Below are 17823 nucleotides of genomic sequence, written 5' to 3' on the forward strand. Positions count from 1 at the left end.
TAACTATTTAACCAGTATCTCAAAGCTAAAGCGAAGGCTAAATATCAGCTCGGATTGGTCGGATGATTGTTTACCCAGGACCAATCTCGCTCTGAAATGGATCAGGACAAGATATTGTATGTGCTGTACATCAAGCAAGTATGATTGCATGTTTTGGTGATATTTTGAGAAAGTCAAATAAATTATTTAAGAAAATCTGGCTGTTGTGCTGCACCAAAGGGCTAATATCAGTTTCCTTTCCTATAAGATAGAAGAAACAAAAGGAGGGTCAGAAGAGAAATTATCTTCAAAACTGGCAAATGGTCACGTCTCGTCAATCCTCCTCCTTCTGAATGTTTCGTAATGCGCTGTCAAGAAATTTGCAATGGTGCTTATGAAGCCTCTCGAGCTGCTCTGCGGGGTTCTGTAAAACGCCAGTATAAGTACGTGACTCGAAGGATATTCGCAAAGGCATTGACCGTAAGACACACCCATTCGTCCTGTTGCGGGACACCTTTGGCGCCCCGTAAACCCTCCGTGCCATCTTTGGATCCTTTGAGGTACCGCCTCCGGATAAGTGCGGGAGTTACTGGAAGACTTGGGCGCTCAGCTTCAGTTGGAAAATCGGTTAGTCGCAAACTAGGTCTCCTTCCGCTAGATTCTGCCCCCGAAATCACTTGAACGCTGCCCTTTCGAGATCCCTGAAAAGACCGCATGTACTGCTCAATCTCAGGTATCTCATCCCAGGCATTCGTTTGGTTGTGTGTATCCCAGGGGTTTGTTGGGACTCTGCCGGTGCCTTTTAACGGCCCACCTTTAGTTTTTCCCAATAGAGTAGCTCTTGGATGAGGTGCTTCATTATCTTGCACCTCATCAGAGAACACCCGAGAGGGGACCGGAGCCTGGCTTTCCCAAGGAAAAATCCGAGCTAAAGCTTCCGACACGGGCGGCTTCGGTGGAACCTCGTAATACATATGTTTCGGGACCTTCGGATATGACTTGGGGGGACGGAATAATTGTGTGCTATTGGACATTGCATACGTCTGAGATGGAAAATTCGCAGCTTCAGGCCTTGAGTCAAGGGGCGGCGGTGCGCTGAAACAAATCTTTAGATAACGATATTAATTCAGATAAACCGGAGCACCTACCGTGCGGCATCCCAGATCATCATTGGAGGAGAGACAGCACGCAATGGTTGAGTGCTGGCATTGTTTGCAGTTTCTTTTGCTTCCACAGATACAAATCTGGGCAGGCCACTCCCATCCACAGTAGGTGCAGGTTCTGTCGGTGGCAATGAAGTTTGATGAAGCTGAACAGGGCGATGCACAGTAGTCCGAGGCGTCAGTATGCCGATATCAGTATAGGATCCAGCCAGTTTAGTAGATGGCTGGTCCACAGGAGGCATTTGCGGACGGTGAACAGAGACATTCTCCTCACCATACACATATTGTGGAACAACACTTAAGGCAGGTTCAGGTATCATAAAAGAAGGCGCATGGCTTTTTTGGGACCGCGCAGATGGCTGGTCCACAAGAGATATTCGGGGGCGGTGAACCAAAATATTCTCCTCGCCATGGACATACTGTGGAACAATACTTTGAACAAGATCAGATGCTGTAAAGGAAGCTCTATTGCTGTTTTGGGATGGGCCATTTTGGGACCTGGTAGACAGCTGGTCTGTGGGAGGCATTTGGGGACGGTGGACAGAAATATTCTCCTCACCACGTGCATGTTGTGGAACAGCACTTAAAGCAGGTTCGGATGGTGCTGGGGTTTCACGACTAGCGTAAGACTCAACAGGCTGAGCAGATGGCTTGCTCACAGGAAGAATTTGAGGGTGATGGATAGAAGCGCTCTGCTCACGCCGCATATTTTGCGGAATGACATTTGAGGCAGGTTCAAATTTTGCAACGGGGATTTCATGGCCCGCACGGCATAAGTCCCCACCTTCAGGACCAAATGTGAGATCAGGTGCCGGTGCGGATCTGGGTATCAAAAAAGTAGGAATCTGAGCATTCCGGGCTTCCTGTGATCTCATCGATTCTGTAGTGATCTCCGAAGGGCAAACCTCGGAGGCAGTTGCCGATTTCAGACCAGCGCTTCCAAAAGATGCGATAGAGCCGCTGTCTGGGGGGCTGAAAGGTTCTGTAATCCCTGTTGAAGCGGGCTGGCTCAAGCCATGCTCAGTCGAGAGATAGTCAGGTTGTATCGACGCAGGTATAGCCTAGCAATCAATTGAGTTAGGTATTTAACTACTATACTATTCTTGGATAACTTTCATACCATTGGAGGTGCTGGTCGGTAATGGCGATCGTATACTGCCCACCATCGTGCAAGCAGCTGATTATAGGGGCCTTCGACAGGGAAAGTCTGCCTCGGGAGGCTCCATGGCTTTTTCTGTCCGATATAATGTACAAGACTAATGCTACTTTGAAAATGCCGAAACGCAGGGATATATTGATAATGCCCGCTGGGCGTGCAGTTGTACGCGAAGCTCAGCCTATCCCAATTTCTAAAATGCATATTCAAAAGACCTTGGTCGGCGCCATCGAAACTGATCCCTCGCTGCGCAAATGCGACGAGGGAGTAGTATGTCTGTAGGCTTGGGCGAAGGACGAGGACCCCGGAATTAAAACAGTCCGGCCATCCGATATCTGGAACGGCAGCGAACTGGGTATCAAGTGTGAGCAGTTCATCTGGGGCTCTGAGGGCCACGACATCCGCGTCAATATAGACTATCTGTCTATATTGAATCTGTCTCCAAAGCTCTATCTTCGTGAATGTGGATATCAAATCGGGTCTGTCCATCAAGTACAAGTTGGCTGGAGATACGTTGACCACCCGGCTAACCGGGATTACTTCATCGTAAAGGGACTAAAGCAATGCTTTAATTACCATTCTTCATTCACTGGAATGAGTGTTACTCTGTATATCCAAGGCGCACCTTGAGCTCCTCGATAGTTGAGGCTTGCAAGCTATCCGGGGTGACAAGCACCACGATCTTCGCCCGTGTGCCATTATCCCTCAACGAATGGGCCAGGACCATGGCGCCTAGCGCTTATTAGCAAGAGTAGAGTTATAGAGCGGTTTAGCTGGGAGTATATCGACCTGGAAGATAATTGTCACTCATTAAGAGCTGGAAGAAATTAGCAAAGATGACAACCCCGCGCAGAACTCCTCTCGCACTCACCGTACAGTATACAGCCTCCCTGGTATCTGCCATGTTGGACAATCATATCCAGCCTTGCTTGGGCCTTCCTAGCTGACAATAAAACCTCAAGTCCAGCTCCAGGAAGCCTGGAGCATGAAAGAAGCTACCCGGGGCATTAACCGGGTGTTGTCAAGAGAGTTGCGCCCAAGTCTGAAGGTTGAACAGGCTAGGAACCGTGTGACATCAGCCTTCCCCTTGGTCGACCCGTGAACCGAGTGACGTTCTTTTAACTTCCTGAAAACGCCGCCATCCCTCTGAATTGCAATCGTTCCTCGCACCCCAAAAAAAAAAAAAAAAAAAAAAAAAAAAAAAAAAAAAAAAAAAAGGTATCCCAGGATCTGACTCCCGCTGTCTGGTATAAAATAAAAGATCCAAAGAAGCACGAATCAAAGCCCTGCTGGCCAAGAACGAAATTGAGACATAAGCAGCTTTGAAATCCGGAGTGTCGTTCAGCGCCCTGGATAAAGTAGCTATGGGGTACTAACTGGTTACTCCGTAGTTACTGCACCTAAGTCGAGTTGTGAATCCGTGCAACTCACCCCTTTTTTCCCATCTCTTCAACTCTTCCTTACCAGCTTACATTACTATCTATTCATCGGCCTTCTTACTCCATCTACGGAGTACATAGATTGTAATCGGCACCTGAAAGATTCACCCTTAGGAAGAGCACTAATGAAACCGGGCTGGGTTTCAACCAAGCGCTCTTCTATTTTCAACCACCACCAGTGATAAATTACTGTGACACGATAAGCAGAGCCGGAACCAGTGCATTGAAATCACTTCACGAACGATCCTGAAGGTTAGATTCTGGCTGCTTGAATTTTAAAGTCGCAATAGTTGGGCGGAAATCCATAAGCATAGATCCCTTGGATCAATGTATTCTACCGTTGACGATGCGAAGATATGTGCTAAGATTGGAGATCCCACCGTACTATCTACATAACGGTTGGCGAAGTCCGGCAAGCCAACGAATACAAGTAGACGTATAAATATGCCTTTTCGTCCGGGGTACACTCCTAGCTCAACTTATCGGGGAGTATCATGATTCCATCTATCGGTAAAAGCCTCGTATATTCGAACTCGCCCTCGGGGAACCACGGGTTATCCAGTTAGATTGACCAGATGTAACGATCCCCAACACTGCGGGGAGGTACAGGCCTGTGGGTGTCGTAATATGCCACATTATGCCTTGAAAACCTCATAGCCACTTGGTTTGTGTTTCTCCCACACACCCCTAGTCCTCCCTAAGCGTGTGTATTCCGCATTTGATAAATGTAGCAACCGGGAAAAGACTGTAGACTTTCGAAACGCCGATGAGGTTCATTGACCTAGTCGAATAAAAGGAGAATAGCATATACTTGACGGGAGAATCAAAGGTCAACGAAAAGATACTTTCACTATACCTTCTCCTCCCTTATAGGTGTATATTTTGCGTCGAGTGTGACAACCATTCTTTATAAGAGGGAAAGCTCTGAAAGGTTGTTTCTCGTACCCTTCAGCATCAAGGAATTCTTCCAAGGGCCTTGGTCCGAGCCAGATCCTACGATTATTTCCGTATCGGTTTCCAATTCGTGCACCGCATCGAAGAACGGGATGGCAAACACGCGCGAGATAATGGCCTTGGAGAGTGCCACGGTTTAACGGAGACCACGAAGGTTCTTCAGAAAGCGCGATAAACGGCGATAGATATTCCCTTACGGCATATCCGGAGCCCCTTTCCTTATTCTATCAATGAGTTGACTATCAATCTAGAATAATGGTTGGCCCGGAAGTCAGATCTCGCCCCCCGGTTTTTGAAACCAGACCCAAGGCAGGGAGTATTGGCTCCAGCTATGCGTGTTCAACCCTTATGCAATGGTTCAAGGGATCAGAGTACTGACTATTGCAAGTGATCCAAGTAATATCCCAATGTGGTTTGGCTGATGTGACCTTGGGAAGTGTCGTGGTTGATATTGGTAGCGGTTGTGACACCTGATAAGGTATAATGCCTCTATTTGCTTCTCGACTAGACCGGAGAAAACGCCATCAAGTTAAGAAGCAAGAGAACCATGTACATTGAGGACCTCAGGCGTGCTGAACCAAGTAGGGTACAGGTGATCAGAAAGCACCGGTTAAAAGCGCGCGAGGCTCCTTTCCCTACAACCTGCTTGGCCGACTCAAGGACAAGCGTACAATTTGCTCAAGGATATAAAGAAAATTTGCAGAGAATACACCTGTCAAGGGACAAACTGCTAGCTTTGCGCCATTCATAATTGCAGGAAACAATCTGATTGAAATGCGAAGGGTCCACTAGCATGCTGCGCATCATCAGGACGGATAAGCTGCAAAGAAAACGTCCACCTATCGGCTTATTTTCGGACTACGGCTTTGGCATCGGGATATTTAGAACGCACGAATGCTTCCAAATCACCCTTCTCGCCACGAACGGCCCATTCGATCACTTTCTCGAGAGCCACCCTACTTTCAACTTCGACTTGCGGAAAGTGACCAGTTCTGGGAAGCACAATCACTTGACTTCCGTGGACAAGATAGTCCGCGATCCCTTCCAGTGCAAGATGAGAGTCGAGGGCAACATCCGATTGGCCCCATAAAACTGTTGCATTGGCTTTTAGTGAGCCATTCTTAATATCAAACATGCCCGTTCCGCTACTAGTTCGTCGTGGTCCGTCCGGCCATATATTGAATACAGACGAGATCGTTTCCAGTGACTTGTGCCAGACTCCGTCGGCCGCCCCATGGCGATAATATGACACTATAGCGCCAAAATTCCCAGATTTATCGCGCTCAAGTACTGATGGGGGGTATTTTTCTCCTTCATTTGTCATACTTTCACATTCCAGTACCCCGGGGCCGAGGGTACTCGCCATTGACTCTTGGGCATCTCGAAGTGTGAACTTGCCGGCTACACCGACAGATAATCGGTGGATTGCTTTCAGAAAGGAATAGTTTCCGCCGGTTCCCATATATCTGACAAGAGGCATGGGTAGCTGGAAGGCAAAGATGTATCCAGAACACCAAAACTGGTGGATCACGGGTTTCAATGTTTGCACTGATTTCAACAAAAGTGACCTGGAGTGCCACGGCTCTCGTAGGAACATTTTGAACATTTTCGATGAAGATTCAGTCAGGAGGCGTATGTTAGATCTCACCAAGGCCATCTACATTAGTGAGTTAGTCGTCAGGGCTTTTGTGTTAGGCAATATATCATATCTTACCAAAGGCCCATTGACAATGATGAATCTGTCGGCCACCTGTGGAGCTTCAGCAGCTAGACGAAAAGCCAGCAGACCACCCCAGTCGTGCGCAACGATAAACACCTTTCTTGAACGGTGCTCATTGTCAGGACTATCCACGCCGCACTCTTCTCGGAGCGAGATAATAAACTCTGTCAAAGCCTCCAGAACTTCAGTGGCTCCATACTTCTTTAACGAGTCACTTCCGCCGTATCCTGGAAGGTCAACTGCAACTACTGTGCTTGACTCGCGGATCGAGGAAGAAGCGAGGACGTGTCGCCAAATGGCCCAGCTATCGGGGAAACCATGTAAGAAAATAACAAGTGGCTTGTCGGATTTTTGACGTCCAGCTGTTCCCGGCTCATCGCTCGTGATGTAGTGAAATTTAAACCCTGTCCTCAGGGTGAGGAATCGGTGAAAGAGACCCGCCCATGGCTTCGAGAGGTTCCAGAATCGATCTCTTGCTGTGCTCAATGCCTATTAGCACATGTCGGAACAAATGGCATCAAACATATATGGAGGGATGTAAGAGCCCTCACGCAACCTACCCAATACCAGCTCTAGGTTCTCCTTTTCAGTCTGTCTGTGAAAGAACGTTCCTTTGCAAATAGCAGTAATCCCATACAATATGAAAGTAAACACCCCATAAGCTAACACCAGAAACAGGCCCAAATACCCCAGAATGGACATTTTGATTGTCAGCAGAGCACAGGCTACAACTCAGCAAAACGCAGGCCTTGGGGATCGATATTTGCTTGTAAGAGCATCCGTCCCCGACTTCATAGTTGAAACAACAACAGGCGACAAACTGATCTTTGATCACCAGTGTCAATTCACATGCTCACCTCTTTTGCAAGAAACAGGCAGGCTTCTGGGACTGGCCAGCCTTTAAGTAACGCCCATACTAGCAAATGAGAGGGATTATTGAGTCGCTCCTCGCTTCCTTTCGACGTTGGTCGGATAATCCACATTTGCCTCCAAGCAAGGGCGTTTTCCGTCGCTCGTGCCAGGATGAATAATAGAGTCCGCAACCTTGCTACAGCAATCCAAGCTGGGCCTTTTTTTTTTTCGCCTTGGCCAAGATGCGATGCTGATGTCATGCCCTAACGTCCTTAAAACGCTCATGGGCCAGTTGGCCATCTGTGGACGACGATCAGCACATCGAAAGTTTAATTGATGGCTCACGAAGGATTCTGCGCTCCGCGCCGAATCCCGCCAACAGTATGATGTCGAAGGGTTATTTATTGTGTGGCATACTCTGTGCATATGAATGCAAACTGCTGGTAGTGTCTTGATGAAATATACCCATTCGACATCCCCCTGCCTCCTAGGCCATTTCAAATGTGTGTATGTATTCAACATTAAGACCATAACTGACATGCTCCTGCTCCATATGAAATATGAGTCCTTGCAGTATAATACATTCAACCAGAAGGAAAAATCGAAGGATCATACGCCGGCGCACGTTATCCCAAATGCTGTTCTATCGCCATGCATGGATGCAGCGCATAGCGCCACTCCGTATGCGGCATAACCGGTTCGTAATTAGGATGAGCCGAATGAAAATCCTATCTTTTCCCGATTATCATCGACAATTCGTCCGTACCTAGTAAAAGTCAATCTCACTGAACCCAAACGAGAACATAAGTGGAAGGGGACCAATGCTCACTCTAACAACAGGCGGAAAAACCAAACCTCAAGAGCATCGTTTTTCAGTGCTTTCTTGGCCCAACTGCTACTTCCTTGAGCAATAAACTTGGCGTGACGTTGTCCCTCTTCTTCGGAAGCAAAATATCGTATGGCTTCAATGTGCTCGTTACCCCTGAGACTCAATGGAACATAATGAACCCAGGGTTGGATCCACTCTGTGTGCCATTCGCGGAAAACTGCAAGTTTATAGACCAAACTATTGCTTTTTAGTAAAGCATAGAACCGCCCGCTGAAGGCATTCCCATCAACATCAGCAAGATACTTGAAACGCCAGGCTTCATGCTGGCTGTCTGGCTTTACGATGTTAAAATAGTGCGACTGTGCGTTGCAATCCTCCGGGTCACACTGGCCCACATGACTGAAGCTCACGTTGAGCAGATGTGTGAAGGTGTTTTGTTTGACCGTGTGCATAGTCCAGTTTCCTTCTTTGTTCTCAAGAACTTTCACATCATCCACGGCGTTGATATTCTTTACGAATAACTGCCGATGTTGCCTCCGCCAGCCTCCGGCTCGAGAAAATCCTCCCGTGGTGGAACCACGCCAGTAAACTTGGCTTTTTTTGTTATCCCAACTGACATCAAGTTTCGGGTCGTAAGTTACCTTTCCAGACCAGTACCATGGACTTGGATAGAGGATATCTTGAAAGCTTGATACTTTGCTTTCAGAAAAAATGGGAAACAGATCACGGACAACGCTCATGGCGTTCGGCCGCTCGAACATTCCAAAAGTATATCTTAGAGACGGGGAGAGACAGATGTCTGAGAAAGCAGTGGTGTTGTAGATGAAACCCAAATCACCAGACAGGTATGCCTCAATTTTATCTCGCGCGTTCTCATTTAGATCCCTAACTGGTGTGTCGATAGGACATGAGCTGCGCGATGTCGTCCAAGTCGCCTGGTGGGCGAACCAATTGAACCTTGTAGTTTTTGTCTCGTTGATTCTATCGCCCTTGTTAAGATCGGTAGGGCTCGTCCAGGCGTTGTCCACCGGGTGCTTGGCGACCTTTGGAATGACCGTATCCAGCGCATTGGATACCAGTCGTTGGAGATCGTCGCTCGGTAAAACCACCCGGGGCTCGTCGTGGGTGTTGAAGGCCAAATCCATGTTTGGAAGGTATCGTATGAATTGTTGCATCATTCCAGTCAATGCATCTCGCTTCCATTGCTGGGAGTTTCCTCCGCCATCAACCAGACTGATCTTTCCGTCCCTGATCAAAACTCCGATGAGAGCATTGTCGAACCCAAGAGATTCTTTGACTCTATCCCGTATCGTTTTTGGCTGTAAACTCCAAAAGGGAAGTAGGGAGTGATAAATTGTGTCGTATTCATCGATCAGCTCAACCCCTTTTGATTGTGCAAACTCGAACCAAACGTCAAAGTTTGGCGGTGGTGATAGCTTGTATCGGCGCCGATACTCTTCAACAGCCTCCTTGAGTGTCTTCGATTGTCGCGACCTGACACCATCCCACGACGATTTGGATTGGTTGATCAGCCGGGCAATTGGATGCGTCTTTTTATCAGCTGGGGAGGGAGGGCTTGCGGGTCGCAGCGGCTCATCGTGCTTGGGCGTACTGCCGGATGCCGGTATAACGGGCGCAGCGGATTTCGTGCGTATCAACGAAAGGGAAATCCAGACAAGGACAGCAAGTCCCAGGAGAGCTAGGACTCGGTGGAATCGCATTCCCAACGCTGCCTGTGAATAGAAGGTAGACGACCCCATATAGTGTCAGGCTGTGACACACTCATTCGGATTGAGCTTGCGAGAGAGTAGTGCTGCGGTCTCACCTCCAGGGAACTTTTTCTGTTCATGGGTTGAAACCACTCCGTACCCATGCGGCAGCTGTGATGCTGAGTTATCTAACTAAACCAACCACGTGGACGCGCGTCGCCTGAATCTGACCGAGAGGAACGGGCCTCTCCCGCAAGTGGTTTGAGACAAAAGCGTTATTCAGGGAATTAAAGATTGCCTGCTTAATAAGGAGGACATGGAAAACCTCAAGATACAAAGAGAATTCGCAAATGTCCAAAGCCTTGTCTGGAAGCACGGCGAATTAAGGTTTGGGAGACTCGTTAACCGCGCCAAACCAATCAAGAGCCGCTCAGAGAATCGCCAAGGGCGGGAGTCTGAGATCCCAAGGCATTCAACGAACGTTGCTCCAGTGCGATGCGATTTGCAACAGCTCTTTTGAGTTTCAATGTTAAGAGAGCCTGCGGCTCCTTTTCCCCACGGATACCTTTTCTATTAATATCAATTGGGCTGGACTCTCCATAAAAGCAGAGGACGCTCTGGGGCGACAGAACTCTCCGCGAGCCGTGCATGGACAAAGCACGTCGGGAAACTCCATGCGTGAAATGAAGTGACGTATGGCGTAACTTCGATCAATTCCTCGAAGCCCTTGAAGATGCTCTTGAGGAATGAATTTTTTATTTTTATTTTTATTTTTTTTTTCATGGGCATATGCTACCTTAGACATGGCATCATCTCTCTAGAACCTATGATCAAGCTGATTGTATGTATGAATGTTTATCGGAAAGTGTGTGAAAGACAGGTGCAGCATCATGTTCTTATTGTTTCTCAATACGTGCGGCAGCCCGATCGGACTACTCGACCTGTTTAACCCATGATCCTCTCGCGGTGTATGTATTGTATGAACTGTATTCGGAGTACATTCGTTGGTGCCCTCGACATGGCTTCACCGTTGCGTTGCTCACGTCAACCGCAATCCCTGCAGGTCGTTTACAGCAACAAGACTGAGAATGATTCTCAAGAAATGAATGCTTGGTCCTCCGCAGATGGATCTTGGATAGAGAAGTGGGAATATTTGCAGCCATCTACTCCGTAGGAGGCGAAGAGTCAATATCAGCCCTATGAATTCTCCACTGAGCGGGAAGTGTGCTGGACCACATTCCTTAACCAAAACCTCCGCAAGTTCCCTTTAACCTTGCTGCTCCTTGGGTTTCAGAAGAAAGCTTTGCGGACTTCCAAGAGCAAAGGAAGGCATGTCCTGCAACAGACTTAAGATCCCGTTGGAAGCTTTCGGACGCTTTGCGCCCAGCGGGGTTGGGCATCCAACAACAGCCCATCAAGCCCACGAATGAAGATTCAGGGATTCACCAAAGCCATCCGGCGGAAAATCCAGCCCAGCATTCCCGTCATGGAAGCCAGTTGTTGGTGGTGGTGGTGGTGTGAACATTGAAAATTTAGAATTTACTAGTCGGGATGACGTGCTTTTAGCGCGGATTGCGTGCTCAACCTTAACCCCACAAAAATGGGCGATATCATACAAAAGCCCCCCGGGGCCCTGAAAACACGAGGACTTTCATCCTCCATGCAAATTGCGGAAGAATTTTTCAAGAAACGACCCTTCATTTCATGCCTGAGCGGAGTGTTTCCTACCCCCTAAAAATAAATGAAGGAAGGAGAACAAATTCAGTCGGTGCACAAACTATCAATTCATCGAAGGAAGATGCATCTTGCTGAACAACACGGCTACATATGGTATCAAAGAACACTTCAGAATACAACTGAGTACTAACGTGACCCGTCCCGTCGAGAGGGGCATATCTGGGGCACTTTTAGCCGCGAATCCGCCTCAAAGTTTCTGTCCTCCTCGAGAGAAGAAAGTGCACTGTTTGATATGGCGCGACTTGCCTGTCCGCTCATCAAAGAGAGAACATCCAAAATGCGCTGCGTTCGGCGGGGTATAAACTATATCTCGTTAGACCAAAGCACTGGTATAGCAACCGATGGTGATTCGAGACTTACGGTGGAGTGAGATGGCATATTCATTTGGATCAGGGTTGGTAATCTTGTGCAGGCCAAGCTAACCGGGAGTGAGCACTTGTTTCACTGGAGCAAGCTCACTACACTTACCTTGTCAGACATGTAGGTGACTTGGTTCTCACCGTACACCCTCTCTCTGGTTACCTTCATGGGAGCGGCCTCGCCGGCGTCCGTCTTCTCCTGATCCGGCCAATCATACAGCGTTTCCTTTAGGGATCCTTTCAATATCTACGATTGGATCCATCAATTGATGCTCGATGACCGTCGCTGATGCTATCCTGTCTTACCTTCATGACACAATGTGCGTTTGCATGGTCGTGGATCGGGCTACTCCGTCCCGGAGACCATACGAGGATGAGCTTTACCGTACATTAGTCATGTCTTCGGGTCGGATGAGAGGGAGTGCTTACTAGGTTACTCTTTCCATTGCCTTCGTCGACGAGATTTCTGGTATAGGCTCTGCTCGGGTCCGCCAAGGCATAGTGCAACCACTCGCTATGGTTGGAGGTGTACCCTTCCATCAGTCGTTGGATGTCCATGGGATCTACATCGTCTGAATCGAGCCCCGAGCTTGGTCCAAGGACGTCGCTGAGATCTTGGACCAATTTGTGGAAGGGATCGGATGGGAATTTGTTGACGACAGGTGTCCTCTCTGGGGACTCGTTGTCGAGGAACGGCATTGTGTGAAGTGGGGTTCGGGAGACTGATGGACTGGACGAAGATGACTTTAGGTGATTAGGTGTCGTGTGTGGTTACCAAGATCGAATGATCCTATCAGGATAACAATACGTGAGGTTAAGAAATATGAATTGGGAGAAAGGTGGTGGTTTTGAGGATATGGCCGTTGATTTCAAAAGGGACGAGGTTGGGGGAGATTGGGTGGTTCTGTGGAGGAAGATCGGGGTTGGGCGGAGGAAGTGCAACACTTGGCTAGAACAATTACATAGTCAACTCGCTGCCACGAGACCGCGCAGCTGCGATTCTTGATTACTATGACCAACTTTTATCCGCCTCGCCGGGTACCTTTATCGCCGATTACGTAACGGTTTGCTCAGTGGCATCCGTTTCTCGCGACTTGGCGACTCACTACTACCCTGGTGGCCGCCAAGCCACTGCGAAGAATCCGCGGTTCGGAATTTGCATGTTGAGCCCTTTGAAACAATACTCTTGCCCCAAAATAGTAGTACTTATTGGTTTGTGTGTCTCAATTGTCATGGTTTTGGGTCGTGCTGTGGGTGATTCGGCATCCAAAAATTTGACCAGCGAGTTTATCTGCCGGCGGCGCGCTAGTGAGCTTGTTAGTCAGCCTCTATGGAAGAAATGTTATTCCGATATCAAACCTTGTTCAATTTGTTATCAACATCAAACCCCACAAAGGCCATAGGCTCTCAGAGCGTCGGTGGTCCCAAATCCAGCTGTTGATTGCTGTTTCAACTAACTAGTATCGGAAGAAAAACGAGGCGCTGAGAGACCGCTAATCCTTCTTGCATTTAATTTGCACTCTCGTATCTCCAATCTCCCATCGGGCTAACACCCAAAACCGAGCAGTCATGGCGACTACCGTGGACAAGGTTTGCGCGCCCTCGTTTTCTGCAGGCGATGTTACCGTCGAGCGACGATGCTAACAGATTGAGAATGTATAGATCAAGGAGATCGAGGCCGAAGTTAGACTACCTTATCCCGCTTCACTTCCGTGAATCGCTAATCTGACCCTCTCACAGATGGCGCGAACTCAGAAGAACAAAGCTACATCCTTTCACTTGGGTATGTCCCGGAAATTGGCATAACGGCCGCTCAACTCATAGGTCGGGCGATTGGGCGCTGACAATACTTGCTACATAGGACAGTTAAAGGCTAAGCTTGCCAAATTAAAAAGAGAACTGCTCACACCGAGCGGGGGTGGTGGTGGCGGCGGAGGTGCGTGATATGATCGTATGACTTTTCGGCAAAGGCCGCGTTTGACACTCTGATTGTAGCCGGTTTCGATGTTGCCCGTACCGGTGTAGCAAGCGTGTAAGTTTTGGACCCTCGTCTAGCGCAGGGATGAGCTCTAGCTCACCTCCTTGTAGTGGTTTTATTGGCTTCCCGTCTGTCGGCAAAAGTACCCTGATGAGCAAGTTGACTGGTCAACACTCTGAAGGTATGTTGACTTTACTCATATTCTACATCATGGAATATCGCTTACGTTACATTTTACAGCCGCCGCTTACGAATTCACAACCCTGACGACGGTTCCCGGTCAGGTCCTATATAACGGTGCAAAAATCCAGATTCTCGATCTCCCCGGAATTATTCAGGGTGCAAAGGATGGTAAAGGACGAGGGCGGCAGGTTATTGCCGTTGCAAAGACATGTCACCTTATCTTTATCGTTCTTGACGTGAACAAACCTTTAACGGATAAAAGGATCATTGAAGCGGAATTGGAAGGCTTTGGTATCAGAATAAACAAGTCTCCACCAAACATTGTTTTCAAGAAGAAAGATAAAGGTGGAATTTCGATTACCAGCACGGTGCCCTTGACTCACATTGATCATGATGTAAGTATGGACCGACCAATTATCGCTTGTGGGGTAGTGCTGACCGATAACAGGAAATAAAGGCTGTCATGAGCGAGTATCGAATTTCCTCCGCGGATATTGCCATTCGCTGCGATGCGACCATCGATGATCTAATAGACGTCCTTGAAGCTAAAAGTCGAAGCTATATTCCAGTCATATATGCCTTGAACAAAATTGACTCCATATCAATTGAGGAATTGGACTTGCTTTACCGCATCCCTAATGCATGCCCGATCAGTGCAGAGCACGGATGGAACGTCGATGAGCTTCTAGAGCAAATGTGGGAAAAGCTTAACCTCAAGCGGATCTACACGAAGCCCAAGGGCAAAGCTCCAGATTATACAGCACCTGTCGTCCTGAAATCCAACAATTGCACGGTGGAAGATTTTGTAAGAATCTTCCTTCCCCGGATTTAACGAGTCACTTTGCTAATCCTTTATTTTTACTGCAGTGCAATGCCATCCACAAATCTATAGTGGAGCAGTTCAAGCATGCCATCGTTTATGGTCGTTCTGTAAAGCATCAGCCGCAGAGAGTAGGGCTTAGCCACCAACTCGAAGATGAAGATATCAGTACGCCTACTACCCAATGTCCCCGAATCTCGAGTCAACTTCGCTATGCTAACCTGTACTATCAGTCACAATTATAAAGAGATAAGCATGGTTATGTAAACTAGTCTCTATGCGCCGGCCGTCTAAATACCCTTATCCCGAGGAGTGCTGGGAAAGACGGGGCCAATTCCTCGCGGAACCGATAGAAAGGAGGGATGATTGGTTCAGACGGAGGTAACCGCTTCGTTGACCGACTGGCGGCAGCAATGCGTCGACCCGAAAGGGCCTTCCGGTCGTTCAATACTCATGCCGTTAACCCGCTCAGATACTCTTCTATTGGACATGGCTGTGAGCTTGTATCCAAAAAGGAATTCGGATTATTGCATTGCACTTGCATGCAATGTACGGAAAACTGAATAACAGACTGTTCTGTGTCCAGATCAATCACGAGTCATTTTGTATGGTTTACGATTGCAGATAACACAAAAAATTCTTTTTTCTTGAAGCATCTGGTTTTGAGTTACTCTTGGCGACCTGCACCTTCCACGCTGGTCGGGTGCCTGAGATTGGCATTGCGAAGTGAGGCACTGTGTCCCGTTAAATACCCAAACAATTCATATCTCATACTCAGGCTCCCAGCCACCTATGTTTCCTCAATGATGGTACCTACCAATTCTTTCAGTGTTTATCGATTGCAACCCCGTGAACAGTCTCCTCGAAATAAACTAATAAATTAAAGAACCAATCCTTTTTCTTTCTTTTTTTTTTTTTTCAATTCTCGATTTTTTAAAGCTTCTATTGGATCCGAACCAATACCGATATCCTGCGAAACGAAAATAGCACAAGGGAAAAGCGGAGAAAGGAAAGGGGAAAGAAAAGAAAAGAAATAAAAAAAATGAGGGGGGACGGTTAAATCTGCGGGAAAAAAAAAAAAAAAAAAAAAAAAAAAAAAAAAAAAAAAAAAGAAGAAAAAGGAACTAGGAGTCGGGGCGAAGGGCTCTGGAAACACACGTATGGCGGGAACGAGAGATTTTGGTCTGAGGATTCTGGTCCTTGATCTGAAATTGCGGAATTATGCATATGCCAGGTAACGTTGGCATATAATCAAGAGCCTCGGGAGCTCTCAGCGCGGAACAGAATCGTGGTATCATCCCGCGAAGAGAACAAGGGCCCAAAAAAGATTCCTCAGGTTATCGAAACAACTGGGTTCAACGGAAGCGCGGGATAGTACATCCATTATAACTTATACACTACAACAAAAACATAACAAAATATGTGAAACGGTGAAAGAGATATGGGAAGGTTTTCTGAGATCCCCTTGAATCATTGATGGCACTCTAACGGATACGCCGCAGCTGCTATGGATAGAGGGGCTGAGAGGTTTGGGAGGCCATTATGAAATGTACATCGAATATTGGGCAGCTTGCAGCAGCTCCTGTGGAGTTGGTTTTTTAACCGTCTTCTGGCCCTTTCGGTATTTTGCCGGTCTTGTTTGTTACACTACTGAAACAGGGTAGGACAGAAGTATTCGGCTTATGGTCTGTTGGGCTTTGTGAGCCATCGGATGCTTGAGAGGGGGGCATTTTGTTTTTGTGGCCTTTTGGGTATTTTGCTTTTTGCGGGTATTGGAGATCAGACGTGGATCAATAGCTTGTGTCCATAAGGTACATGAGCCATAAGTATTCGAGGTTCTGTGCAGGATAATGAGTACATACATCTCTGCATGGCAGTGGGCGCTCAGGGGCGGGGTCCTTGAACGATACACATTGGGAGACTTGCATGGGTGAATGGTGGAAATGCAGAAAAAGCAATGGGACATCTGGACGAAACCATTTCTCAGGGACAGGCCCTTTAGGCCCTTTTGTCCCTCTTATTGACACACAATGCTCTTGGGAGAAACGTCGCGTTACCTGCACTATGACAGCATTTGCAGTTCAGCGATGGCCACGGGCTAGGGTTCCCGTTCGGGGGTTGGGTTGATCCTTCGAAAGCCCTATTAACCTAGTGGACCCTTGGTGGGTATATCCTGAGCGGATTATGGTCGGGGTCGGACGATGAAACGCCTGGAGGGCTAATAGTCCGTATTCCATAGTTCTGCATTCAGACCAGAAGTTTAAAGGAAAGGACAAGAAGAATAATAATAATACGACCTCGCAAAGGTGAATGACTCCTCTGGTGAAGAAGAGCAGAAATCGAGCTGTGCACGTTTTTTAGAATTGTGTAACGAAACCTGTCCCAAAGCGCCGGGCCACTGTTTTCGTCCTTGCTTGACTTGAAAGGTGCTCAAGAACGGGGAAGATGGGTATGACAGATCCGCGATCATTCCATGGCCGTGTCCGGTCGACGTTAAAGGGCACGGGGTTCCAATCGCTGCCTGCGAGGTGTGAGCGGCTGCTAAAAGCAGAAGTCAGGACATGGGCAGAAACATGCACCCTACAAATCGCACCACCCAACAAGGATACGGAGTTGGGATGGACATCCAAGCAACAGGGAAACGGTGAAGAAACAATTGACGAGTCACAAAAGGCCGCTGCTCCAAGGAATACTACACCGTATGCGGACCCTGAAAGATCAAGGCAGGGTTTTCTTTTTGCACACGGCATTCTTCCATGCCTGGACAACGTCATCAATTCAGGAGACCACGGCTGTCGTTACGATGAGCGACTCTCTCATGTAACTATCTGAGGGAATATCCATGTATTGCTTCGGAAGGACATTCTCTTTTTGTTGGTATTGGAAAGGGGTCTTGAAACCGCAATGGTTATCCCAAGCCACAAACACCGCTGTCTGTATCGATG

The 17823-nt window shown here is 47.8% G+C and overlaps 6 protein-coding genes across 8 annotated transcripts; 1 reads left to right on the forward strand and 5 right to left on the reverse strand.

The window, feature by feature from the left end:
• Positions 1 to 113: 113 nt before the first annotated feature.
• On the reverse strand, positions 114 to 3336 carry GLG2_1 (glycogenin glucosyltransferase). Of its 2 annotated transcripts, XM_066124124.1 has the most exons (7): positions 3170 to 3336; positions 3088 to 3115; positions 2924 to 3030; positions 2263 to 2853; positions 1128 to 2203; positions 471 to 1074; positions 114 to 403 (listed from the first exon to the last, which is right to left on the reverse strand). In XM_066124124.1, the coding sequence occupies exons 1-7, from the start codon at positions 3200 to 3202 to the stop codon at positions 314 to 316; spliced, it is 2529 nt and encodes an 842-aa protein (XP_065980201.1). In that variant the 5' UTR covers positions 3203 to 3336; the 3' UTR covers positions 114 to 313. The 2 variants fall into 2 exon arrangements, with proteins under 2 accessions (XP_065980201.1, XP_065980202.1); XM_066124125.1 differs by having other exon boundaries at positions 2924 to 3115.
• A 1839-nt stretch (positions 3337 to 5175) lies between these two features.
• On the reverse strand, positions 5176 to 7485 carry D8B26_003378 (uncharacterized protein). Its single transcript, XM_066124126.1, has 3 exons — positions 6972 to 7485; positions 6406 to 6887; positions 5176 to 6348 (listed from the first exon to the last, which is right to left on the reverse strand). Exons 1-3 carry the CDS (start codon positions 7111 to 7113, stop codon positions 5539 to 5541), a joined length of 1434 nt encoding a protein of 477 aa, XP_065980203.1. The 5' UTR covers positions 7114 to 7485; the 3' UTR covers positions 5176 to 5538.
• Positions 7486 to 7658: 173 nt separating this feature from the next.
• On the reverse strand, positions 7659 to 10056 carry CAP10_1 (capsule-associated protein CAP1). Of its 2 annotated transcripts, XM_003068364.2 has the most exons (3): positions 9918 to 10056; positions 8093 to 9825; positions 7659 to 8029 (listed from the first exon to the last, which is right to left on the reverse strand). In XM_003068364.2, the coding sequence occupies exons 1-3, from the start codon at positions 9963 to 9965 to the stop codon at positions 7969 to 7971; spliced, it is 1842 nt and encodes a 613-aa protein (XP_003068410.1). In that variant the 5' UTR covers positions 9966 to 10056; the 3' UTR covers positions 7659 to 7968. The 2 variants fall into 2 exon arrangements, with proteins under 2 accessions (XP_003068410.1, XP_065980204.1); XM_066124127.1 differs by having other exon boundaries at positions 8093 to 10056.
• A 2081-nt stretch (positions 10057 to 12137) lies between these two features.
• Positions 12138 to 12596, reverse strand: CDO1 (Cysteine dioxygenase; the record flags this gene model as incomplete). Its single annotated transcript, XM_066124128.1, has 2 exons — positions 12138 to 12275; positions 12327 to 12596. The coding sequence occupies 2 exons, from the start codon at positions 12594 to 12596 to the stop codon at positions 12138 to 12140; spliced, it is 408 nt and encodes a 135-aa protein (XP_065980205.1).
• A 711-nt stretch (positions 12597 to 13307) lies between these two features.
• Positions 13308 to 15742, forward strand: RBG1 (GTP-binding protein rbg1). Its single transcript, XM_003068362.2, has 10 exons — positions 13308 to 13487; positions 13560 to 13580; positions 13638 to 13680; positions 13759 to 13833; positions 13893 to 13929; positions 13986 to 14056; positions 14116 to 14453; positions 14507 to 14863; positions 14926 to 15046; positions 15112 to 15742. Exons 1-10 carry the CDS (start codon positions 13467 to 13469, stop codon positions 15129 to 15131), a joined length of 1104 nt encoding a protein of 367 aa, XP_003068408.1. The 5' UTR covers positions 13308 to 13466; the 3' UTR covers positions 15132 to 15742.
• A 1224-nt stretch (positions 15743 to 16966) lies between these two features.
• D8B26_008419 (uncharacterized protein) lies at positions 16967 to 17823 on the reverse strand. The gene is made up of 2 exons (XM_066125865.1): positions 17458 to 17823; positions 16967 to 17399 (listed from the first exon to the last, which is right to left on the reverse strand). The coding sequence occupies exons 1-2, from the start codon at positions 17650 to 17652 to the stop codon at positions 17139 to 17141; spliced, it is 456 nt and encodes a 151-aa protein (XP_065980206.1). The 5' UTR covers positions 17653 to 17823; the 3' UTR covers positions 16967 to 17138.

The sequence above is a fragment of the Coccidioides posadasii genome, chromosome 2 (assembly GCF_018416015.2).
Source record: "Coccidioides posadasii str. Silveira chromosome 2, complete sequence".
NCBI classification, from domain to species: domain Eukaryota; kingdom Fungi; phylum Ascomycota; class Eurotiomycetes; order Onygenales; family Onygenaceae; genus Coccidioides; species Coccidioides posadasii.

Coding starts and splice junctions, on each gene's coding strand:
- GLG2_1 (XM_066124124.1), bottom strand. CDS start 3,202: ATGGCAGATACCAGGGAGGCTGTATACTGTACG. Junction 1,075..1,127: donor ATGATCTGGGATGCCGCACG/GTAGGTGCTCCG, acceptor GATTTGTTTCAG/CGCACCGCCGCCCCTTGACT. Junction 404..470: donor TCCCGCAACAGGACGAATGG/GTGTGTCTTACG, acceptor GGCGTTTTACAG/AACCCCGCAGAGCAGCTCGA.
- D8B26_003378 (XM_066124126.1), bottom strand. CDS start 7,113: ATGTCCATTCTGGGGTATTTGGGCCTGTTTCTGGTGTTAGCTTATGGG. Junction 6,888..6,971: donor GAACCTAGAGCTGGTATTGG/GTAGGTTGCGTG, acceptor CATTGAGCACAG/CAAGAGATCGATTCTGGAAC. Junction 6,349..6,405: donor TCATTGTCAATGGGCCTTTG/GTAAGATATGAT, acceptor TCACTAATGTAG/ATGGCCTTGGTGAGATCTAA.
- CAP10_1 (XM_003068364.2), bottom strand. CDS start 9,965: ATGGGTACGGAGTGGTTTCAACCCATGAACAGAAAAAGTTCCCTGGAG. Junction 9,826..9,917: donor ACAGAAAAAGTTCCCTGGAG/GTGAGACCGCAG, acceptor TTCTATTCACAG/GCAGCGTTGGGAATGCGATT. Junction 8,030..8,092: donor TTTTTCCGCCTGTTGTTAGA/GTGAGCATTGGT, acceptor GACTTTTACTAG/GTACGGACGAATTGTCGATG.
- RBG1 (XM_003068362.2), top strand. CDS start 13,467: ATGGCGACTACCGTGGACAAG. Junction 13,681..13,758: donor AGCTACATCCTTTCACTTGG/GTATGTCCCGGA, acceptor CTTGCTACATAG/GACAGTTAAAGGCTAAGCTT. Junction 14,864..14,925: donor ATTGCACGGTGGAAGATTTT/GTAAGAATCTTC, acceptor TTTTTACTGCAG/TGCAATGCCATCCACAAATC.
- D8B26_008419 (XM_066125865.1), bottom strand. CDS start 17,652: ATGACGTTGTCCAGGCATGGAAGAATGCCGTGTGCAAAAAGAAAACCC. Junction 17,400..17,457: donor TGGGTGGTGCGATTTGTAGG/GTGCATGTTTCT, acceptor CACACCTCGCAG/GCAGCGATTGGAACCCCGTG.